Consider the following 25317-nt stretch of genomic DNA (forward strand, 5'->3'; position numbering starts at 1 on the left):
GATAAGCTGTACTTGACTCACTTTTCCAGGTTTTTAGATTTTAAGTTTTTGTTTGGTTACTACAATATCTGTTTAGGTGTTTTCTGTATCTGGGGGGAAAAAATACTTAAAGCCAGAATTCTTTCGTACAAGATGTTCCTAAGAATCTATGCTGACATTTTTGTCTCTTGTGACCTCTGTCTGTAAAAAGAAATTACTATCAGAATGTGAGTTATTTGATTGATGGGTGACGTGTCACTAGAGTTTTGACTTTTTGTTTTTAGGTTCTCTAAACATGTTGGATGCCTTATTATTTTAATAACAGCTTAATTGAGATAATATTTACATGCATACAATTCACCTACCATAAGTGTACAATTTAGTGGTGTTTATGTTCACAGAGTTGTACAGCTATCAGCATAATCAATTTTAGAACAATTTCATCACCCTCAAAAGAAATGCCGTATTCATTAGCAGCCACTCCCCATTTCCCTTCAGCCTTCCCAGCCCTAGGAACAGCTAACCTACTGTCTGTCTCTATAGACATGCATATTCCGGACATTTTCTATGATAGGAATCATTCAGTATGTCTTGTGACTGGCTTCTTTAACTTAAAGTATTTTTGTAGTATTTCATCTTTGTAGCATGGCTTGATACTTCATTCTTTATTGTGGTTGAATAGTATTCCATTATATGGATATATCACATTTTATTTACCCATTCATTAGTTAATGGATATTTGGATTGTTTTCACTTTCTGGCCATTGAGAATAGTGCTGGTATGAACATTTGTGTTCAAGTTCTTGTGTAGACATACATCGTCATTTCTCTTGGCTGTATGCCTAAGAGTAGAATTGCTGAGTCATGTGGTAACTCTCTGTGTTTAACCTTTTGAGCCAGACTGGTTTACAGTGTGGCTGGGTTAGCAGCGTGTAAAGATTTTAGTTTCTGGACATCCTTGCCAACATTTATTGTTTGGCCTTGTGATTACAGCCATCCCGGTGGGTGTGAGTTGGTGTCTCATTGTTTGGATGGATTCCTTATTGGTTAACAACTAATGCGGCGATGGAAATGTTGACATGTAACTATCGAAACACTTGACACACTTCTTCATGCGCTGGATTTGGCCCGTTTTCGGATGGTTGTATATTTGTTTAACTATTGAAAGTTCCGTTTTAGAGGCTTTCTTTCCCTGAGACTGTTTCTGTCATTTGCTTTTGGTCATAATTCCTGCTTATTGGCTTTCCTTAAGACCTGAAGCATTAGACATAGTAAATTGTGTCTTTGTTGTTAGATCAAAAATATATTAATTTTCCCCAGTAGTTTTCTCATTGTATTTAATGTGAAAGAAAAAAAGTTTTAAGAGATGTTACAACCTGAAGATACAGTCCCTGGGGCCCTGTATAGAATTATTTGTAGTAGAGTTAAGGACTTAATTTTAGAAATGAATAGATTTAAAGTTAGCCTTACGGTTCAGTGAGTGATTTGGAGAATTACTGTTCAAACCTTTGGAATAAATAATGAGGAGGCACTGTTGATGGTTTAAGCGTCTCACCAGAATCAGGTATTTTGAGTTGATCCCTTTCTGAAAAGTGAGTTTGTTTTCCTGAATTTGAGCCCACTGGTGGGCCAGCTTTGGAGAGGCAAAAGAGGGCTCCTTGAGCTGAGGCTACTCCTCGAGTCTTCTTGCTCACATTTGCGTTCTGTGCTGTTTTGGAAGGCACGTGGGGATTTTCTTGGGTCTTTCACATGATGATTCAAGAGCAGGGCTTTGCTTCTCACCGTGCGAGAGTTTGGGAGAAGGGAGTGGCAACCCATGCAGTATTCTTGCCTGGAGAATTCCATGGACAGAGGAATCTGGCAGGCTAGTCCATGGGGTCGCAAAACAGTCGGACACGACTGAGCGACTTCCATACGCGCACACATGCAGAGTGTTGCTGGTGCATATGGCTTCTCTCCCTTTGATTCTCTAGGATTCCCAGTCTCCTTGATTTAGAAATTGCCACTTGGCTGTGAGTCCTGCTTAATAAAGCATCAGTAAAGTCTAAAATTCTTTCAGTCCTTTCAGTTTAATCTCGTTCTTAAAATAATATATAGATTCATAAAATTCTTGAAATGAGAATAGGATGCAGTAAAACAGAAAATTAGAGAAATGGCCACTTGGGGCCAGGCCTTGGGAATTCAAGAATCAACAAGTCTTAGGGAAGTGACTCTGTAAAATTTGAAGGTCTCCATTTCTAATTCTTTGAAGAGTAATGAAAACACTGCATATAGTGTACTTCCATAGTTAGTGACTTTCAGAATTCATTGTTGATTTTTCCACCAAAAATATTTCTGTGTAAAAATTTTTCCATGTCTTCTGCTCTGCTGTATATACACTGAATTTCACTTTCTTAAATAATCAATAATATGTAATCAATCAGCAGGTGCTAATTGGGTACCAGCTGAATGCATACACTTGGTGGTATAATCCAGAGGTTGTATTGAAAGAGGCCGTTCTGTATGGTGGTGGGAATTCTTTAAACAGCTATTGGCAAAGTAGATTGAAAACAAGGGATTAGTTTACTTGGTAGTAGATCGGTAATTATTTATGATGCATTTCTTTGGAGCAGGTGTTCCATTTGAGATGTTTTCACTTAACATATTTCCTGTAACTGTGAAAGGTGGGGGAAAATATACTATATAGGAGAAATATTTCACGAAGTGTTGCTTGCTACACCTGTGGCAAAGATCCAGCAGACAGAATGTAATTTCTTTGTGACCAGTCTCTTGAATCAGATAGGCAAGAACTGAGGGAATGTTGAATAGAAATTAATGTTTGGTGACTTTCAACTACACAGGTGGAATTAAAAGGAAGATGTTATTGCTTGTATATTTGGTATCATGGTATCAAAGAGAAACTTGACTTCTTTATCCATCTCTTTATCAAATTGAATTGCCTTTGCTGACTTGGGTCTCAGGGATACTTTATGTGGGTTGTCTCTTTCTGTTACTTAAACCAAGCCAGGATTTGGAATGTCACAGCTCCTTGGGAAAAGACATAAAAGAAGTTCTTTTATTTTTTACTGATTTCATTCCATTCTGGAAATCTTACTTTGTAAAAATTTTGAATCATAAAGGAGAAGTGAACGCACACCTTCCACTTCTCCTGGTTGTATTTCACTGTCAGAAGTGAAGCTCTGTGTCACAAATCCAAGAGGTCATCTGTGGTGGAGGCTTACAAGCCTTTGAACAATGGATTTCTACTTTTCTTGTGTACAGGTTAGAGAAATATAAGAAATGAAATATAGGACTGAGTGTTACTAGATGGTAGCTTAGAATCTTATAAGTTTTGCCTTGGCAGGTAATTTGGCATAAATTGTTAATGTAAATCTGGGTTAGTGGTGAAGACGTTATTTTAGTAAAAAAGATAAACTGCTGATTAATTCAGCATAGAACTCAATTACAAATTGAAAGTGTCTCTGCGGGACTCCTGGACCCTAAAGACAGCAGATGTTGAATTGATACTCCAGCATATTTCACGGTGGTATGAAATATTAACATGGTTTATTATACTTGTGTGGTGTGCGGTACCAGACAGGGGGAGGTGGTGGGCATGTGGGCGTGCAAAGCAGCCACACATTACACGGTCATTAATGTACACTGAAGTGTGATTAAGAATTTGGGGGAAGTTTCATCTTCTTGCTTTTAAAAAATCAAATAGCTCTGTGGAAAAATTAAGTTTAAAATAACATTTGGAGCTAAATATTTAAATGTGGTACCGATGTGTGTTTACATTGTACACATAAATGAACACAAAAATGGTGTACTTACTGACACAGGATATTTAAATGTTAAATGGGACCACTACCTACAAGAGTAAGGGAACTTGAGGGCCTGAGCTGTATTTTAATGAGTTAATTGTAAGCTTTCATGGGCTGGAAAGTTTTCATGGGCTGCTGTACTGGTTTTACCTTCTGATCTAAAACATATGGTAATTTTAAAATGCCCCTATAATTTGCACAGGCAGAGTTTCATTTCTAGCCAAAAAAGAAAAAAGCTTTATGGTTTTCGTATATCTGCATCAACTTAAGGGGGGAAAAGTCAGCAAATTTTATGTATCGGAAGATCTGAATAAATGGAACTGCCAATATTTGAAGGGATTGGCAGTTCTTAAGAGGCATGAGAAAGTTGGCTTACATGAGATATTTCAAAGCCATTACTACTCCTATGACAGTTATTTTTCTTGCATCACAGCCTAGATCAAGTCTAGATTTTGCTAGCTGAAGTAAAGACAGTTCCAGAAATAGCCAAATGATTACGCTAAGAACAAATGTACCTTGGATACCTCTGCTATTATGAAGGCTTTTTTTTTTTAAGTGCTTTCTCAAAAACTTCTCAAACACATAAAAGTTGGCAAAGGCAGAAGAGGAGTGGGCAAAGAAACCAGAAGTTTCTTGGTACCTACACCACCAGCACATCTGTGTCCCCATTAGAGTTGCCGTTAGGCTTCTGTAAACTCTTGAGGGTGATGGTCATTCTGAGATGTGAAGGGTGGACTTGAGTTGCCTTCATCTGAGTCTTACTTCTCTCCAACCAGGCGCCAAGTTCTGTGCCTGCTTCTGAGGCAGAGTCCCTTTCTTAGAGACATTTGCAGCCTGCTGGGGTGAACAGGCCCACAAACAGTACTGAAAGTACAAGAATGGTGCTTATAAGGGGAGCATAGGATTGATGCAGAAGAGGGATTGGTGAGGTCTGTCTCGGGGCCTTTAAGGTGGCCTCAAAGAGCATGTGTTTCCTCACTTGAAATTGTTTTTGTCTTGGGGATTAGGGAAGGGGTGGGGTGGGGAGTCTGAAGAGGAGAGGAAGCTATTCCAGGAGAGGGCCATCACCATGTACAGAGGTGTGCGGACTCCTACTCTAACTTTCTCTCGGTGGTGTAACCCTGGAAGTTTAGGCAGCTGAACATGTTTGGAAATAGGAAAACAAAACTCCAGTGTCTCAAGTTGTCTGAGCGGTCATTTCCCGAGTCAGTGTGGCCTTCTAATTAGCATCCGTTTTTCAGTGTGGGAGAGGGCTGAGCTTAAGCAGCCCTGTCCCTGCGTGTGAATATTTAGTTTAGAAAGCTGCCACGTTCCATTAGGGGTGGCTGTGTTTCGGCAGTGGGTGCAGGAGCTGTGTAGACTTTTCAAATGTCCTTTGAGATTTACGTTGCAGTGTAATTGGGAGATGCTGGTACTTAGTGTGTTGTGCATGGCAGAATGTGAGATTACCTGCTGTAATGAGACCCCAGCAGCATACCTCAGGAAGGTAGTTAAAGTTTTAACCTTAGCAGATAATGTTACTTGTGGGTTTCTGTGAGGTAATTTATACCACTCTCCCCTAACCCTGAAATTGTGCAGAAACAAAAAATTTTAAAAATACGAAATTGTGCTAAATAGATATTTTAAAATTCCACCTAGTAGTCCAGGTTTTTGAATTTATTTGCAATGAGCATTGTTTTCTGTAGACCACAATCACACTCACAGTTGTTGTCACCCTGCCATAAATGTTGGAATGTAGTTTTTTCCTAAAAATCAGAACTGTGGTGATACTGGAATGCTGAAAAGACTTAAGGAATCATTAACTTTGATTCCTTGACAAATAGGTTGGTGTCTCTTAATGAAGATAAATTAAATTAGAGAGACAGGAGGAAGAATAGGGCGTGATGGAAAGTGTGTGTGTGAACTTTGAAGAGTTCTAGGTTTAAGGTTGTTTTTTGCCTCTTCTGTAACCCCTGTGCCCCCAGTTTGTAAAAGATAAAACTCATTTGTTAAACGGGCTTAAGTCAGCACCTGACGGGATTATTAGGATCATATTTGTAAATTACAGTCAGGCTTAACAAAAGTTTGCTCTCTCATCCTCTGACTACTTCATGTCCCAGAATGTTAAAAGAAAATTAAAGTGCCTTTTCTCAGTCTGTTTTAGTTAAGATTGAGGTATAATTGACATGCCTACTCTGTTTTTATTTTAAAGAATTTTTTTAAATGTGGACCATTTTAAAGTCTTCATTGAATTTGTTACAGTATTGCTTCTGTTTTATGTTTTTTGTTTTTTTTTGACCATGAGGCATGTGGGATCTTAGTTCTTTGACCAGGGATCAAACTTGCACCCCTGTGTTGGAGGGTGAGGTCTTAACCACTAGACCACCAGGGAAGTCCCTGTTTTAATTAAGATTTACAGTCAACAAATGGCCTCATGGGAAAATGAACTTAAATGGTTATCTTTTTTAATTGACATACAAGGTGGTTTAAAGAGCAGTTTGACTCATTCTGTTTGCTGAGAAGTTTTTATACGTGTATTTTAGGGAGATATCAACCTTTAAATGTAGTGCTGGATGCAGTGAATTTGAGAGGCTTTTGCTTTAGAATTTGATGAATGTATGAATTTTTTAGAAAAACTCATCAGGATGTTCTTAACAAGCCAGATGAATAATGGAATGATAGAGTAGCATTATTTAAGCAATATGTTTGCAACTTTGAAGAATTTCAGAGGTAAAGTACTTTAAAAAGATAAACCCATGAGTGAGTAATCAGTTATATCTAAGGAAGAAACGAGCATCATTGCTGTTTTTGGATGCTAGTTCTTGGAGGTTCTACTGTCTTGAGTCAAAAATCCATGAGCTCTGAAGTCAGACAAAACTATGTTGAATCTCAGACCTTCCAGTTGTTGGCTGTATGTTTTTGGGTTCGTCATTTTCCTTCCCTGAGCCTCGGTTTCCTGGATTTGTAAAATGGCGAAAGGGTAGTACATATCTTAAAGGGTTATTTGGAAGAATAAGTGGAAGAACGTACTTGGCACAGTGCCTGCAAATAGTGAATGTAAAGTTCTCCTTTTAGAATAGAATTTCCAGTGGCATATAACAAGTGAAAATGTGCTGTTTAGTACACTTTTTATTGACATGGCAGTAAGTCTGTGTGGAAGATGTGCATGTGAGCAGTCTTATGGTATCATTTTGAATTTCATTTGTGGTATAATTGCTTCTTTCATAATTGATTTGCTTTGAACTAGAAGTTATAAAAGTACTATTACTGAGTTATTTTTGGTACTAAGTTATTTTTGGTTGCCCACTGCATTGGTAGTTCTGGAAGGGTTAGGGTTAAGCTTTTGATAACCGCTCGTGTGTATTAAGAGAGAGGGGTAGAATCAAACCAAGTTAGCTATCATCATGGGTTTCCTGCATACCAGACACCGTGCTCTCAGCTTCTGTGCATGGAGTCTTTGAATCCTCACAGCCACTCTGCTGCTGGTGGTTTTAGGCCTCTTTTGCAGATGAGGAAATTGGGACTTTAAAAGTGTTGAGTGACTTTATGTAGCTTGTAAGTAAGAAGACTAGATTCATAGCTGAATCTCCTGAATCTTCATTCTCAAATTCTTTGCTTCTGCCTTGTCCCTCCCCCTCCTCCCATCTCCCATCACCATGATCAATATAGCAGATATATGCAGTGGCTCCAGAAGTTTCCTTATGCCCTTTTGGAAGGCTTCCCTACCTCAAGATCCATAAGTAACTGCAGTCTATCTGCAGACTGTGTGTGCCTGGGGTCCCAGGAAAAGGTGATGGGCAGGGGCCTTGATCTGACTCACCTGCCCTGTCTGCTCTCTGCCTGTCCGTTTCTGCTTCTTCAGAGCTGTTCCTCGAACATAGCCAAACCCTTGTGACCATACATCTCCCTTAGAGCTTCCTTCTTTACAGTCTTTCTGCTGTTGCCCCCATTGTCAACCAATCCCTTCTACTCTTTCTACTACATTCCAGGGGCCAGACAGGAGTATTTCAGGAGCCCCTACCACCAAGATCCACTGGAGAAGGAAATGGCAACCCACTCCAGTATTCATGCCTGGAAACTCCCATGGACCGAGGAGCCTTGTAGGCTACAGTCCATGGGATCGAAAAGAGTTGGACACGACTGAGCGACTTCACTTCAGTACCACCAGTGAAGTGGCATTTACAGGTTGGTTCCAGCCCAGGCCATTTTTTTCCAGAACAACCTCAGTATACTTTCACTGGCTCTGGCTTTATCTTGTCCCTTTATGGTGACACCCTTTAGAATTCCTGCCACAGGATATGTAATTAACTTAACCATTGTCTCTCATCAACCCATCAGAAAAATAGCTGCCAGGGAGTTACAGAGGCCTTTCTGTGAAGACTGAGTTTGTTTAGAGTTTGGTCAGTGTCCATAACTGATGCTGAAAGTCCAGGCGGCACTCTCTGCTTCTCCCTCTCCTGTGCTCCTTCTTCCTCCCCTTCATCTGCCTCCCACTTCTGCTGTTGGTCCTCCCCGGTGTCTGCTCAGGCCCCCCAATCACTTGCTTTCCTGTTGCCTGCCTTTGGCCTCTCCTCCCCCACTGCTTCCAGGCTGCAGTTTCAAAAAGCACAAATCTAACTACATCATTTGCCAGCTTCAAAGTTTCCTCGTCTTCCCACTAGAATGAAGGGTCAGCTCTCTCTGTGGCCCGTGAGGCTCTCTGGGATTCAGCCACGTGGAATTAGCTACCTGCCTACACCTGTGTCCTTCCCATTTTCATGGCTTTACTCCTGCCATCACTTCTGCACCTCAGCTTGGCTGCCATTTACATGAGTGTCAAGCCTCAACCCAGTCTTTATCACCTGCGCCCTGTGAGACCTCTGTACCCTTCTCATAGTTCCATTGTCAGCCTTGTCTCTTAAAAACTCTTCATGTTGTGCTTGTTTCCTCTCTGGACTCTATAGTCTTCGTGGGCAGGGTCTTATCTGTTCAGGCCTTATACCCAGTGTTTGGCACACTGTCCCTGGACTGTATTAGTATCAGAGCAGAGCATTAGTAAATGTGTGCTGAACGAAGCTAACCTGTACCTTTCTTTGAGGGGTTTTGCATCATTTGAAATCTGCTTCCTTTGTGGTCATCTTTAAATGCCCTCAACAAGAGTGCCCTGAGCTTGCTTGGACCTCCTCCTAGTCCTTCCTAATCCCTGTGAGGCTGTAGAAGCAGCATCTGGGAGTGTAACAGTGCCCATAGCCGTCCCACGCACTTTGCATTCTGCACTGGTTTCCCACCCTCCAGACTTTGGAGGTACATAGGCTCGATGTGAACATGGCTCCTTTGTACCTTTGTTGAGACCCAAGGAACAAACCCACTCCGTTCCCCGCCTCCCCTCTGTTCTGGTAATAGCCCTTGCAGTATCTGCAGGAATTTATTGGCAGAGTTATCACTGACCGCATTGTTTTATGGAGAGAGAGAGAAGTATTACTAAGATCTTAATACTACCTGGGGCAACTTGGTTTTCATTCGAAGGACTGTTGAACATATTTCTCACTCTTTCTTTAAACCTAGTCTTCCCCCCACCCCTCTGATTATATTTGATTCAGTGCAGCCTTGGAAATAAATATTTGTATACACACATGCTGTGAATGCTGATTTCCTCTCCTTGTGGAAAGCAGTATGTTCCCATCTCTCTTGGTCCTTTTCCCTCTGGAAGCCTAGGTGTTTTTCCTTCCATTCGCTTGTCTCAGAATCCAGCAGAGCCTCTTGCCCACCATCTTTTTTCCTGTGGTGGGGTAGGAAGACATAGGCTTTGGTGATGCCAGACACTAACTTGGCATGGATCCCTGAATCCCACTTATGCAGAGCTGTGTGCCTTCAGCGGCCATCCAGGTGGCTCAGTAGCAAAGAATCTACCTGCAGTGCAGGAGAGGCAGGAGACGTGGGCTGATCCCTGGATTGGTAAGATCCCCTAGAGAAGGCAATGGCAACCCACTCAGCATTCTTGCCTGGAGAAATCCCATGGACAGAAGAGCCTGCTGGGCTGTAGTCCATGGGGTCTAAGAGAGTTGGACACAACTAAGCATGCATGTGTGCTTTGAATGCACCATTTACCCTTCCTTGTGCCTCCGTTTCATCTGCAGTACAGGTGGAAATGATGAGGATTAAATAAGGTAACATAAAAGTTTGGCTAAGACCCAGGGATATGGTGGGTGCCCATGTTAGTTCTCTTACAACCTCGTCTTTTTCCTTATGCCCTTGAAGTTGGCACCAATTCTGTTTCTAAAGTCTGTGTGTCAGGGCATTCCCGTCCGTTTATTCCTCCCAGCAGCCCTTGGGCAGAGGCATTGTCCCTATTCTTCCGACGGCCCTTGTGGCTCAGAGAGAGTTGAGCACTGTCTTCATTAGTAACCCAGTTCTCCCAGGCTTCTCTCGTCTTTTTTTGGCCCATTGTAGTTGTGCAGCCTTGCACATCTCTCCTAGCCTGAGCCCTGCTCAGCCTTCTGCGCCATTCAGTGATCTGGGACAGACCAAGTTGGCAGGGACTTGGCTGGCAGTTCCTTGAATATGAACTCCCCTTCCCATCTCAGACAAAATCCTTTTTAATCACTCGTGAATCCCCAGCAGGCTTGCCCTTCATTATTTGCGTCACACAGTTCTTGGATGCCACAAGGAAAGAAATGGCAGCACCATCTAGACCTTAAAGACACGGTGACTAAATTAGTCCCCACTCTGGGCACCCTCAGCACCAGCTGCAACTCACTTACACCAGACAGTTCAGATGTTTACACAGGCAGACCATGTTTACCCAAACAGCTCAAGCTGAAAACAAAAACTCAGACATTTTTGCTTTTATCACACAGTCCAGTCTGAAAAAAACTAACCTTTTCCACTATAAAGTATGTGGCTATACAGGGGGATACATCAGGCCTGTTAGAGGTACGGGAAGCATACTGCTTTTGGGGGACCGGTTTTAAACACTTTTTTGAGCTCTTTAAATTTTATTCAACCGTCAGCCATGAATGACTCCTTCAGGCCACATCAGTGGCATAGTCAGAACCTCAGCTTCTCAGTAGGCCACTGCAGAATATCCTGCCCAAACCTCTTCCTCTTTGACTGTCTTTGAATGCTCTTGCTCCCTGGTCCCCAGTTTGGACTTACGCAGTTAGGGAATTCCCCCATTTTGTATTGATTTTTTTTTTTTTTGATCTTTGTTTCATAATCAATTTCATGTTTTAGTTTTGGCAGAGCTGTGAATGCATTTGAAGTCAGTGTTTCATTTTTTAATTTGTTGATATTCACACCAAGCGTTGTGCTAGCTGCTGGGATTGAAACGGCATGATTTTGGTCCTCTTTAGAGTCCAGACTCTTGTCACACCCAGAGTTTTATCTGTTCTGCTGTGATCATCAGAGAAATAGCATTTTTTTACTGTTTCAAGTCAAAGCGACAAAAGATTATGGAGATTTTCCAAAATGGAGTTTGGACTGCTTCAGTTCTTACTGAGTAAAATCGTTAGTTTTTAGTAAAGGAGCAAACTGTTATGAACTAAATGGTCCTTGTAGATTTAATGGCAAATAGGAAAACTGATGAAAATTGTGGGAGAGTTCAGCTGTGATGCCACCCACATCCTTGTTCCCCTCAGGCAAAGGCAGGAGAGCTGCTGCCCCCGGCTCTTGGTGTGACAGGGGCACAGAAAGCAAGGGGCGCCTCTGAAATGCCCTGGAAAACAAGAGCGCCAGGGAGTGCCATTTGTTATGAAAAAGGCTGAGTGTTTCTCTTTTCTTCAGCCTGCTTAACACTTGCACCTCAGCCACATAAATGGAATGTATTTTCCAGGAAATAAGCAGTTTTGTTTTAACTTCTTTAAAAATTTTAGTTACAAATCTGTTGTTTCAAATGACTTGCCATATATGTGTGTTTTCAGATTCTGCAGCTGTATATAAAATAGTAGGTTGGGTTTTTAGTCAGATGCATATTTAGTACCTTGCCTGCCCCACCATAAAGCACTGTTCATAATGCACAGCAGTAGCATGCCGAGGGTTTATTTAAAGAGGATTAATTTGATGCTGAGCTGTCCAGGGTGCCCATTGGCTAGCTCCCCTACATTTTACTCTGGTGACACTCCCAGTCTAAAGATCACTGAAGTGAGAAGAGAGGTCTGACTGTTGCTGCAGACAAGAGTAATGTAGAAAAGTTTCTTTGCAGGACTGGTTTGGGCCTGTACCACTGTGGATGCCGAGGTAATCTATCAGTTTGTGAGTGTCTACAAAATGCAACTCTCTAGATAACAGGTTTAAAGTAAAGATTTAATACAGTCTCCATCTCCTCTGATGTTGCAGTGACAGTTTAAAACTCATTCTCTAAATCTCAGCAGACTTTATAGCTAGCAGTGGGCCAATATAAAGTTTAATAGCATTACAACCCATAAATCATCTTTTAAAGATGCTACTAGTAGCTCCAATATTAAATGCAGACAATCGCCTGTGTTATAAATAATTTATCAAACACCATTTCAGATTAGCCTTCCATGCTGAGTTATTTATTTTAGCCTTTTCTGTACGATTCCTAAGGCACTTTTTGAAAGATGCATTACTGGTCAGTTTAATGAACTTGGGGGTCTGTTTTGTCCCCTCAAGCACTCGGGTACAGCTGTGGTGACCATTACATGGCCGGTGCGGACCTCTTTGTGCCTTTTACAAGTGCTGCCCATTTGTCATGTAGCGGTAAATGGAGCTGCACATTGGAGTCCAGGGACACATTGTGCGATGCAGTGATGGAGACAAACAGATAGCTCTATAAAGTGCTGCTTGTCACAGCCGACTTGTAGTACAGTACATCACTCTTATTGTAATCTCATTTAAGAAGCAGGGGTGGCCCGGGGGACTGATATTCCCAGTTAGTTTGGTCTTTGTAGCCATAAAGCAGGAAGTGCTCCTTTTATATTCTCTGAACTTTTAGGGAGTGTGCTTTTTGCTTGGATTAATTATTATAGGAACTTCTCCACTGCACTGTGTAAAGGTTTGCCAGCAGGTTTGTTTGGACCTCCTCCTCCTGGCCTGGTGTTTGGTACAGTCAGTCACTCTTCGGAGATTAATTATGTCCCTTGGAGCCCTCTGGCTTGCTGGATTAAATAAGTTACCAGTTTTTAAGCAATAGCCATGTGCCAGACCCATTCAGTAATCGTGTGATAAATCTTAAGTTATCATCACTATATTACAGAGGAGAGTGAACTCAGAGAGGTGGAATGACTTGCTCAAGGGTGCACAGCAATGAGGAAGTAGGAGGCTGGAGACTGAAACACATTCTGTCTGCCTCCAACCCTGCTTGATGACCTTGAACCTGGGTTGCTCAACTAACTTGAGCACCGGAATCATGATGGTGGTCTTTTTGCCGAGCAGCTCAAAGTAAAAGGAAGCTGCCATTGGCCTACATAGCCTTTTTTGTTGGGGAGGGTGGCTGGGGGGGAGGTAGCCTGGATGAGTCCGGCTGCTCTGCGTACACATTGAATCCAAGTTCCCCTGTGACTAGCAGTGTAAATCCACAAGCAGCTGGCCAGGGGAGGCTGCTGGCCCGGCAGTGGGAGAGCGCTTCACACTGGGCCTTAACAGCTGGGGTCACAGCCCGTGTGTAGCAGCTGTCCCCAGGTGGATTCTCCCTAGAACTCTGGTCCCTTTGCTGCTTCCAGAAAAGTGAGGTGGTTTCCCCATGAAGAATGAATCCTAAGGGAAGAAACAATGCTTCTGCACTTACTGTGACCCAGAGACAGATAAAAATGTGTTTTCCCTACCTCTTGCTTTTAGTCTGTGGTTTTTCTCAATAGCTTCCCTAAATATTTGGTAGCACGTGTTAAAGACAAGACTTGTTTAATTGTGAAAATCCACTATGAAGAAAACACAGTATGAATATGCCCAGTAGCATATTTGCATATATGTCTAGAATTCTGGGTATGGAGATACTACGGTAAAGGACCATATTTGTCATAAGATACAGTTCCTGGAACATAGTAGGTGTCTGCAAATATTTGTTGAAGGCATTAACTATGTAAAATAATGGGCAGACAGAAAAGCCTTGGTAATTTTCACCCTATTTGTCTTTTGAGGGTTTTTGGTGGAGGTGAGGAATATGTGGAATAAGACTTTGGATCTTAATGTTCATCTCTGCCATATCACCTTGTAGAAATGTTTAGGTGGTGGTCTGTGGGCAGTGCTTTCCCCACCATGGAAGTGACCATCAGAGGGTCTGTGAGTTGGCTCAACGAGAAATTGGCAACCACCATCTTTCTCTTGGGCTTCCCTGGTAGCTCAGCTGGTAAAGAATCCACCAGCAATGCAGGAGACCCCGGTTTGATTCCTGGGTTGGGAAGGTCCCCTGGAGAAGGGAATGGCTACCCACTCCAGTATTCTGGCTTAGAGAATTCCATGGATTATATAGTCCATGGGGTTGCGAAAAGTTGGACACAACTGAGCAACTTTTACTTTTCATCTTTCTCTTATACTTGTTCAGGTTCTGAAGATTTTTGCTGATGAGGAATGACACCCTGAATCAAGGGGCTGCTGTCTTCCCAACTTGGTCAGGAGCCCCCAGCTGACAGCTGAGACAGGTTACCTATGAGCCGGTGTGGTGGTATGGCCTTCTGGCCCTAGAGCCCAGGGTCCTGTTTTAATTATTTGTGTGACCTTGGGCAGGTCATTGACTCTCTCTCTGCCTTGGTTTCTGACAACACCAACCTCAGAAGCTAGTTAAGGGTAGGGGTAGAAATGACGATGATCATCAAAGTCTACCTCAGTACTTGACACACTGTAGTAGGTGCTTTAACATTTTCGGTCCTGTGTGTATGAGAGGTGGGTAGGACTACAGAAAGAAAAAAAAAATCAGAGACTTGAGATATTTCCCTTTTTAATGAATTGTCTTTCCTAGAATTTGAAGGGGTGGTAGTGGGAGGAATTTAGAAGGTTTATTTCCCCAATTTTAAAAAGCATTTTATGAGTAATTCAGGTTGTATGTAATATATTTTGCATTAATTTTTAAGTTAAAAAATTTTTAAGTTTTGTACATTCATCTACTCACATTAAAGAATATTTGTAAACTAGAGGAAGTCTCACCTGTAATCTCAGCACTGTTGGCACCTTGGCATCAGCGGATTGTAATGGATTGATGTTAGATGAGCATGTCTCATATTGTGTATATTTCAGGTTCTGTAAGTCTTCCTCATCACCATCCTCAAGTATTAAATAATTTGGGAAATTTAAATCTGCAGGCCTGAGTGCTACCAGCAGTGTTTGTGACAACCACTGAGTACTGTTGGCTGGCTCAGGGCACCAGCATCAGTGATGAGAATAGCAGTGAAATGAAACAGGAGAGGAGAGGAGGTGGTAGGTCAGGAGCAGAGGTATAAGCAAGGTACTTTGATACACAGACCCCCCCCCCCCCACCAGGTCCCCCGAAACAAGTTGGAATGATTTTGCATTTGTTAACTTAGTGGTTGGTTTTTGCTGTTTCTGTGGTAGCAGCTTGAACATTCTAGATGTTCAAGCTGGTTTTAGAAAAGGCAGAGGAACCAGAGATCAAATTGCCAACATTTGCTGGATCATGGCAAAAGCAAGAGAGTTCCAGAAAAACATCTATTTCTGCTTTATTGACTATGCCAAAGCCTTTGACTGTGTGGATCACAATAAACTGTGGAAAATTCTGAGAGAGATGGGACTACCAGACCACCTAACCTGCCTCTTGAGAAAACTATATGCAGGTCAGGAAGCAACAGTTAGAACTAGACATGGAACAACAGACTGATTCCAAATAGGAAAAGGAGTACGTCAAGGCTGTATATCGTCACCCTGCTGATTTAACTTCTATGCAGAGTACATCATGAGAAACGCTGGGCTGGAGGAAGCACAAGCTGGAATCAAGATTGCCGGGAGAAATATCAATCACCTCAGATATGCAGATGACACCACCCTTAATGGCAGAAAGTGAAGAAGAACTAAAAAGCCTCTTGATGAAAGTGAAAGAAGAGAGCGAAAAAGTTGGCTTAAAGCTCAACATTCAGAAAACTAAGATCATGGCATCTGGTCCCATCACTTCGTGGCAAATAGATGGGGAAACAGTGGAAACAGTGTCAGACTTTATTTTTTCGGGCTCCAAATTCACTGCAGATGGTGACTGCAGCCATGAAAATAAAAGACGCTTACTCCTTGGGAGGAAAGTTATGACCAACCTAGATAGCATATTAAAAAGCAGAGACATTACTTTGCCAACAAAGGTCCGTCTAGTCAAGGCTATGGTTTTTCCTGTGGTCATGTGTGGATGTGAGAGTTGGACTGTGAAGAAGGCTGAGCACCGAAGAATTGATGCTTTTGAACTGTGGTGTTGGAGGAGACTCTTGAGAGTCCCTTGGACTGCAAGGAAATCCAACCAGTCCATTCTGAAGGAGATCAGCCCTGGGTGTTCATTGGAAGGACTGATGATAAAGCTGAAACTCCAATACTTTGACCACCTCATGGGAAGAGTTGACTCATTGGAAAAGACCTTGATGCTGGGAGGGATTGGGGGCAGGAGGAGAAGGGAACGACAGAGGATGAGATGGTTGGATGGCATCACCGACTCGATGGACGTGAGTTTGAGTGAACTCTGGGAGTTGGTGATGGACAGGGAGGCCTGGTGTGCTGTGGTTCATGGGGTCGCAAAGAGTCCAACACGACTGAGCGACTGAACTGAACTGAATGGTAGCAGCAGCCACCTTCCCCGCTAAGATGCTTTCTTTGCCCCCACCTTCACTGATTTCTGGTAAGGCTTTTGACCTCCATAGACTTGGGAATCGCAGGAGAGAACTTCTAATGAGAGGATCCTGTTTGAATGAATTCTGTGGGGCTGAATACACACAAGAGAAGAACTCGTTTTATTGAGGCCACATAGGTGCCACTCAGGAAGTGGGAAAACCTGGTGGGATAAAGATCAGAATAACCCCCAGCCCCTGCTGCTGGGTTGCTGAGGATCCCACTTCCAGCAGGGCCTTCTCTGAGTCTGTAGAGGGCGCTCATGTCACTGGAATCCTACTTACTGGCTTTGGGCAGGTTGAGGACCAGGAGCCCTTCTCAGTACTTGTAGACAGTGAACTTGCTCTCTTTGATTTCAGGCTGGAATTTGGGCCAGGCATCCGAGTTTCTCCAAGGATGTTGCTTGGATGAGCTCTGTATTTCAGCTTGCCAGTTGGACTCCATGCCCTTGTGTGGGGAAGGGGGGCTGAAGCCCAAGTTAAAGTCTCTTCTTTGCAAGACTGGTTCATTTTTTTTGTCCTTGTGTGAAGAGATTGAGCCTGCTGTTCCCCAGGTCCTGCCCTGCTGCCTGTGGCGCCTGCTTTCTGCTTTCTGAGTGCTTGGTGTGCGGGCCCTCCCTGAAGTTTTGCTGACCCAGCCAGTGTTCTCACAGCTCCTTCTCAGTTATCCATTAGCCCTTAATATTTTTTGTTGTAGTTACTTGAATCTGGTGCTTCTTGAGTAAGAAATAAATTAATCTACATTTTTTTTTTACCAGTAATTGTTAGAGACTTAAGACTTGCTCTTAAAGGAAAGGTAAGAGTGACTCCCAGAAAGGAATCACTTCAGCGAGCATGCAGACGTACTAGTGGGAGGGGTCAGGTTCTCTAGTGCAGGAGGTCTTGGCCTTGGCTCTGCTAGCATTTCCCCAGAATTGTGTTTTGGTGTTCATTTTTTTCACCATGATATTGACTTTCTTTCTTATGTTACCAGGAAGCAGATTCCAACCATTTTGGACATTTTTGATCAAGGGTCGGCAAACTACAGCACGCGGGCCAAATCTGGCCCAGCACCCGTTTTTGTTTGGTGAAGGTGTGTTGGCGCACAGCCACACCCACTTGTTTACGTATTCTGTGGCTGTTTTGTGCTGCCGTGACTGAGTAGTTATGACGGCGACTGTCCACAAACCCAGAACACTTACTACCTTGGCCTTTGTTAGACAAGTTCACCAACCCCCGTTTTAGGTGAAAACGTTGCTATCAGCCCACAGTCCTATTACGTGGCAGGCGTCTGACGTGAAAGTTTGTTGAAGAGGGCATGTGTGCATAAAGGGTTTGAAAGGCCTGGTTCTCTTGCTTACCGGCTGCAGAACCTTGGGCAGATCATTGAAGTACTTTTGAGACCTTTCCTTCATTAACGGGCACTAAAAATGATGCCTACCTCACAGGTTGGCCTTTTCCCCTCCCCCTTTTCTCTTCCTGCTTTTGACAGCACTCTGGACATCAGAGCAGGCCCTCCATTCGACTGGGAACACTCTTGTTGCTATTTTCTTTCTCAGGAGGAGGAAGCTAAGAAGCTGGTGAGTGAAGCCATAGCAGCCGGGATCTTCAATGACCTGGGGTCTGGGAGTAACGTTGACCTGTGTGTCATCAGCAAGAGCAAGCTGGATTTTCTCCGTCCGTACTCAGTGCCCAATAAGAAGGGGACCAGGTAAGTGAAGGCTTCTTGTGGCCACCCTTACTATATTCATGGCATCCGAACAGGACTTCCTTTTATTTGTACCCATGTTAAGCCAGTGTACCCAGGCCAGCTTTATTCAACAGACCTTTGAATCAGTTTTTGACTGGGAACTGCTGTCAAGTATAGGAAAGTGATGTAATCTGTAAAATGTTGATGGGAGATGTTGAGTGGACAGATTCCTAGACTGCGGATTATGGGGAGAGGTTTGAATTCAGCATGTGCTGGCCTTTCTCTGCTTCCTTAAAGATGCCTCTGAAATCTGTATGAAGTTCTGTGAGAAGGTACATTTTCCAGGGCAGCCAGCCCATAGTTTTTTCTCAGAGTGGTTCAAGAATCTGAAATGGTTATCAGCCATTGGTTAAAAAGTCTCCAGAAGTTAGCCTTTGAGAGCTAACTGGTGCTTCTTCCTATTGTGGAGGGAGCCATGCCACTTCCTTAGCCTGTGGCATGTGCTGAGCTGGCGCTGCAGCCCAGCTCAGAATGGGCGAGGGGGCAAGGTGTGCATCAGTTTGCTTATGTAACTGGAAAGTGGCCAGCCCTGATGGCAGGTGAGCCGCTCAGCAGCAGTCTCGAACGGCTGTGCAGCTGCCTAACCTCTTCCTGGAGGCTGAGCCACTCAAAACGTGGCTCCTGAGCTCTGCTCCAGCGGCCTTCATCTGAATGTACGCAGGAGCAGTTAGAAACTCAGCCCCAAGTTTGGCTAGAGGAGAGCAAGCACACCCCCTTCCTCGGTGCTGCTTCAACTCCCACCACATGGACTTAACTCCAAGTCGGGTAATTCACAAGGAAAGGAAAGAACATTGAGAAGTAGCAGGTGTTCAGTGCAGTGTGCTCAGCATCGTGGACCCACGATGTGTTTGAGACAGGTAGGACAGCACAGCAGAGAAGAGCTCTGGCTTGGGGTAGGGACTCTGGGCACCTGTCTTGGATCACCTTGGGCCTGGACAAGGTGATCTCTGCTGAGCCCATGCGACTCCTCGGGCCCTGGGTGGGAAGGGAAGCAACCTTTCGGGCCTGGGCTGTGTTGGACCTGGCCTTGCATGTTCGCACTGGCTCCTCTGCAGCGTGGTATTGCCCTCCCCTGTTGCTTCAGGTAGAAGTGCTCCCTTTGTGCTGCTGAAACCAGGTGCCATAACCCAGGGTGGGAGGAGACTCCACTCCTCCCACAGACTTTGTGGTTCAGGAGTCCAGCACACAGGAGTCCCGTGGGGCCCTGGCTCCAAGGCCACAAGCCTCCAAGGGTCCGTCCAGTCGGGGAAGGAGCACTATCTCCACACCGGAGCTGGGGGTGGGCACACCTGAAGGAGGTGCTGCTGCTCGGGCCCTTTAAGAGCAGGGTGGGGACTGTGAGGGGAGTTTCACAGAACTTAAAGGCCCACTGTTCGTGGCTGTACAAACTCCTGGTTTTGTACAGAGCTGTTATGCCACCCTTTTTTCTGTCTCCTGCCCTCTTTGAGCACAAGCTGCCTGGTGAGAGGATGGCTTTTCAAGGAGCACCTGGTCATGGCACAGCCAGCAGCGTCCGCGGACAGAAAGTGTCTCAGCTGCAGACAGGCGAGAGGAACAGGCGGACCTGTGCTGCTTCGACAGTGTTGTTCTCTGGTCCCACTGTGAGATTAGAGGCTGCCAAGCTCAGAGAAACCTTTCAGATTCACCTAGGCAAAGTGGTGCTGGGTGAGCGTTAGTGATGATCTACCGTGTCCCTTTAGGGACAGTTAACTCTCCCTTCTTGAGTCTCGAGTGTGGTCAACAGTGACAAGCCCAGAGTCTGGCTGTGGGTCATTTTTGTACTGTTAATGCTTCCAGATATTTTTACCATGTTTAAGGTTATAGTTATGTCATCCGGGGCAGTGGCACCTTAATGAAAGGATTGACTTCCTGCTGGTTACTGAAGGTAACTTCAGTATTAATGGTTATTAATGCTTTAGGGAGGTTGAAGCTTGAAGGCAGAGGAACAAACGCATCTCCTGGGGATGCGGAGGTGGGGAAGGAAATCCAAGGGTCCACTCAGTGCCAGGTGCTCGATCTTACCTCTTTCCACATGCATCCTGTCTTCCTGTAGCCCCATTTTGTAGCACTTGAGAGCCGAGGAAAGTGACCTTTGGGGGAGCGGAATCCCCCCTGCTTCGAAGAACTGGGAGTCAGGAGAGCCAGGACTCCAGTCTAAGCCGGCTTGCCCCCTAAATACTTGTCCCTCTCTCTAGCCCTCTGTCAGGCCCCTAGGGGATCCTAACTCTCTGCTTTTGTCTTTCTCTCACTAGGTTTGGCCGGTACAGGTGTGAGAAAGGGACCACTGCTGTCCTCACTGAAAAAGTCACAACCCTGGAAATTGAGGTGCTGGAAGAAACAGTCCAAACAATGGACACGTCCTGAATGGTGTCAGTGGCTGGCTGGCTACCGCTCTGGAAGACTGGGGGCAATGGAGGCTCCCCCTGTAAGACATTCGGCCAGTGTTTGCTGAATGAAAACCCAATAAAAAATGAAAACAAAATTAAGTGGCTGAAGTCAGAGCTAGTGGTTTCCCACCCCTTTGCTAACTTACTTTTCTCTTTGTTCAGGGTAGTCCCAGGTTTCTTCCTTTTCTTTGCTGCTTAGGATGAGTGCAGCACAGCCAAGTAGGAAAGAACCACTCATCGGTTCTCAGTACCGAGAACAAGCAGGTAGGTGGACAGTGTTGCTTTGCTCTAGCTGCGTGACCCGGGGTGTACTCCACTTTGCCCAGTTTCACAGACGTCCCAAGAATGCTTGGGACTTACTGTCTGTTAGGAAATGACTGTTTTTCCAATACTCAGGCCTGCTGAATGGCTGAAATTGTGTACCTCCAGAGGGTCCTTGTACTAAGCAGAATTGTTCTCAAGGGGTTGAAAGTTGATGGCATGCAGAAAGCTAGTTCATCTGTGTCCAAAGACGATACTGCCAAGGGAGACAGACACAGTAGGGATTCTGAGAGCCATAAGCAGAATATTTGCAAAAAGTCTGCCTGGAATCAGAAAAACTTTCAGTGCTAAGTGCCAGACAGACAGAGTCTGACTGTCCTCCAGGGCATGCTCATCTTGGGGACATGAGAAAGGCCCGGTGCCATGGTCTCCCAGAGTGAACCCAGTCTTGGGCAAGCTGCTCCGGTTAAACTGCCAGGAGTGGGGTGGGGAGAACAATGCGATTATTTAGGATAGCAACTTGGCTGACGTTTTATCAAAATTATCTGGGGAGCTTAAAAAAATTCCCAGATTACTCAGTGTCTGGGGCCTGAGAAATTGTGTTTTTAAAAGCAGCTTTAGAGATTGTGCTGCAGTGTGAAGCTGTTTTAAAAGAACTCACGAATCATATGCATTCACAGAAGGACCCCTCTTACCCATTTTATTTCAACCATGGAGGATGAGTACAAAGCAGAGGCTGCATCTGAAGAAAATCTCTCAAACGCGACAATATTACAGTAGAACAGAGTTCACACAAGAAATCGGCACACTGGCCCGACCCAAATCCTTTGTCCCCAGGAAGGCCTGACCAGGACACCAGTGGGGCGGACACATGTACTGTCTGTCTGGAGGGCTGAACTGTCACCAAGTCAGTGGGCGACTATGTAGACCATTTGAGGATTAACTTGAGTGTAAAAACAAAATTCAAACTACTTCCTTCAGAGCTTCAGTTTTCCTTAAGTTCACATTTATAAATTAATCTTCACAGTTAATCCTATTTGGGAGCAAGAAATAAGTGAACACACTTCTGGTTTTCTACAAATAATACAGCTGTATGTTAACTCTTGACTTGCATGGTCCGCGGATTTCAGCTTTGTGAAGGGGTGAGTAGCTACCATTTTTGGATCATTTGCCATGAGCTAGATAATTTACATATTTTATCTCAAATTCTGTCAGCAACCCTGAAGACAGATGTTATTAAGTCCATTTTATAGATGCGGCAACGGTCTCAGAGGTTAAGAAGCTTGCCCAGGGTCATGCCAGGAAGGTGCAGGACCAGCGCAAAGCCCGTATAGTTTTGTTTCCTATGCCTCCTTCTCAGCGAGGAAGACACTTCACACTGATCATTAAATGAACCCCCAGCATTCAGGCCAGTGATGAGGGCCCGGTGCTGGCAGGTGTTCAGAAGAGGGCTGAGCCGACTGCACAGAGAACACTCATGGCTTTCAAATACTCTTTGCCTCTATGTCAGATGCTGGGTTCACCTCGTCGTCATTTATCAAGTTATAAACAGAGAGAAAAATATTAGGAAAATCTCCACTCTACTTAAAAAAAAATATTTCCACTTTCTTCCCTTACAACAGAGTAAATTAAGCACACAGCTTGATTGTTTGAAAAGATTCTAAGAGCTAAACTTGCCACTATCCATTTTAAAAGGCTCACTACAAATCAGAGTCTCCTGTATTCTCCTGTTACTACAGACCTTAACAGGTCACTGAAGGAATTATCCAAAAGATTCACATTACAGTCCAGATATAAGGGGTGTGTCAGTGGCTCACTGAACCATCCACCCCTTGCAACCCAGCTGAGAGTGTTCACAACAGTTTAAAGAAAGGAGTTTCAAATGTGACCACCAGTAGCACGTGACCAGTGCCCCTCCCCCCAGCAGCCCTGTATTCAGCATCTGCTATGAAGCCTGGGCCCCTCTTTGGGGAACCTGCTGAACCCTCTAGTCTTAGTTGGTCCCAGCTCCCAGGTGGCCACTTTGGAGAAGACTCAGGTAAGGCAGGTAAGGTGTGGCTTCTGAGAAGGCACACTGCATCCACGCTCAGGTGCTTGAAGTCCACACGTGCATCTGTTTGGCAATCTGGTGCACATAGGTGATGTCGGGTCTCTGGTTGGGGTCAGGGTGGATACACATGCTGACCAGTTCTCGTAACTGCAAAAGACAGATGATGCCTATTACTCCCAAGCAGCTTTGTTGAGGTTCTGTATTAACTCATTAACCCTCACGGTTCCTACACGATGAGCAGAGACATTCAAGACGGGTGAGTGGTGGGCGCGCAGGGCCAGTGTTTGGCCTGTCTGGTCCCAAGGCCAGGTCTTGGAGACCCTGAGAGTGCTGCCTCCAAAGAATTGTGAACTTCTGCCGTCTCCCCTCCTGGGTAAATCTGTGTACTGTGTGTGTGCCTGCTGTCAGTCATGCAGATGCCCAAAGCAGAGGGCAAAACTCAAGGCAAGGGCTTATTGATCATAATAAATGCATTAACATGCAGCAGAGCTGCAGTCTGCCCACCCCCTGGCCTCTTTATTGTGCTCATGAAAGACGGAGCTTTTAATTATACAGACACTGAAGGCTGCGCCTGCCTCCGGGTGGGGGAGGGGTACCTTGAGCCTCTGATCACCTCCATTCTTCTGATAGCCAGAGTGCCAATTATTTTAATGGTAATTAAAATAATGACCTTAGAAAGCCTACATCTTAACTTGCATCACTGGGCTCACTGCAGTTTTTTCTTTTTCATTTAAATACCTGCTGCTGGAAGGGCTGGCCAGGCGCAGCAGGGAGAAGGGAGATCCTGACTTAAGGGGGCTCATATGGACTCTGGGATCGGCCCAGTGGGTCTGGTGGTGCGCACTTCCTGCTTCACTCCTGAGCTGTTCCAGGCTGAGGGATCTGGGGTTCCTCCTCCTGGGAGAGGTTTCAGCCTGTGTGCCTTACTGGAGATTTCACTGCTTTATAAACACTGGGAAGCTCCTGGCCAGATGCAGCCGAGCTTGCAAGACCAAACTCCAGAACCATAGTGTTTGGGGGCAGTGGCTGTGAAAGTGCCCAAGAAAACCACATTAAGGTAGTCTGAGTAGACCACACAGTTGGCAACAAGTGTGTGCCTGAAAATTTCAAAAGAGAAACAGTGTCTTATTCCTAAAAGGAGATAGAACTTCAAAAGTGAGGTGTGCAGAAGGGCTTCAGTGCTAAGAATTAACACCTCCAGGAGCTGCACACAGCTGGTGAAAGCCAGGTGCTCTGGGGTGGAGGCACTCTGGATGGTGGAAGAACTGACTTGGGAGGGAAGAGGGCCAAAGGCTTTATGAGAATTCCTTCATTCCAGCTTTATAACCATGAGACAGAGCTGACAGTTCCCACTGACAAACTGGCAAATTGAGGCCCAGAGAAGTCATTTGCTCCAGGTGGTATGACTCCAACCTTCTTAACAGTTTTCAACAAAACTCCTAATTCAAGGCGTCCCTGGTGGCTCAGGGGAAAAGAATCTGCCTGGCAACACAGAAGACACGGGTTCGATCCCTGATCTAGGAAGATCCCACATGCTGTAGAACAATTAAGCCCCTGCACCTCAAGTACTGATCCTGGGCTCTAGAGCCGCAACTACTGAGTGTCCATGTCCTGTCTGCCCTAGAGCCTGTGCTCGGCAACGAGAGAAGCCACTGCAGTGAAAGCCCGTGGACTGCGGCTAGAGAGCCGCTCCCACTCAGCACAACAGAGAAAAGCCCTCGGGAACAAAGACCCAGCACAACCAAGAACACCTACAGATTTAAAAAAAAAACAAAGGGGGAGAAAAACCAATGCAACTGTTAAACGCTGGTGAACAACTCAACTAGTTTCTCCTTTCCTACCAGCTTCCACCCCAGAGCATAAGTACTTCCTCCAAAGGTCACAGGAGAACTCTGCAAGCCACGAAGCAACAGCCACGAGAGAGTGCAGTGAGCAACTCTAGGGACATGCACTCCTGCCTGCCCTCTGGCTGCTGCCGGGAGTCCGCAGAGCCAGCAGGCATGGGAACAGAGGCTGCCAGGAGAAGGGTGGCAGAGGCCACTTCTAGTCAGCTTGCTTGGATGCAGGGTTAGCACACGCTGGGACACCTGGTCGCTATAGCCTGGTGGGCAAGGACTGCTCCTTCCAGAACCTTCACAATGGTGAAGTGAGCAGTCTGGACGCTGCCTTGCCTTGGCTGGACGACTGGCTATGGAAGAGGGCTACACCCTCAGGAAACAGGATGGCATGGCAGCTAGGTGCAGGGTCATCTGGGTCAAACACTGCTTTCATCACAAGCAAGTTACTTAACCCCTCTGAGTCATTTAACCTTCCTGGTAAAATGGCATTAGGGGCAGGGGGATTCATCAGTCCTTAATGTGAGCTGCTGTTATTGTGAGGCAAT

The 25317-nt window shown here is 44.8% G+C and overlaps 2 protein-coding genes across 5 annotated transcripts in view; one reads left to right on the forward strand and one right to left on the reverse strand.

The window, feature by feature from the left end:
* The window catches only part of PSMB7 (proteasome 20S subunit beta 7), a 56516-nt gene extending 35794 nt beyond the window's left edge, over positions 1-20722 (forward strand). Inside the window, exons 7-8 of the mRNA XM_004005645.5 lie at positions 18046-18197; positions 20489-20722. Coding sequence (XP_004005694.1) covers positions 18046-18197; positions 20489-20600 — 264 coding nt within the window. The 3' untranslated portion in view covers positions 20601-20722. The remainder of the gene's footprint in view (positions 1-18045; positions 18198-20488) is intronic.
* Positions 20723-21557: 835 nt separating this feature from the next.
* The window catches only part of NEK6 (NIMA related kinase 6), an 85168-nt gene continuing 81408 nt past the window's right edge, over positions 21558-25317 (reverse strand). For all 4 annotated transcript variants that reach the window (XM_015094197.3, XM_042245719.1, XM_060413799.1 and 1 more), the window contains one exon: positions 21558-23081. In XM_015094197.3, the coding sequence (XP_014949683.1) occupies positions 22971-23081 (111 nt within the window). In that variant the 3' untranslated portion in view covers positions 21558-22970. The remainder of the gene's footprint in view (positions 23082-25317) is intronic.

The sequence above is a fragment of the Ovis aries genome, chromosome 3, assembly GCF_016772045.2.
Source record: "Ovis aries strain OAR_USU_Benz2616 breed Rambouillet chromosome 3, ARS-UI_Ramb_v3.0, whole genome shotgun sequence".
NCBI lineage: Eukaryota > Metazoa > Chordata > Mammalia > Artiodactyla > Bovidae > Ovis > Ovis aries.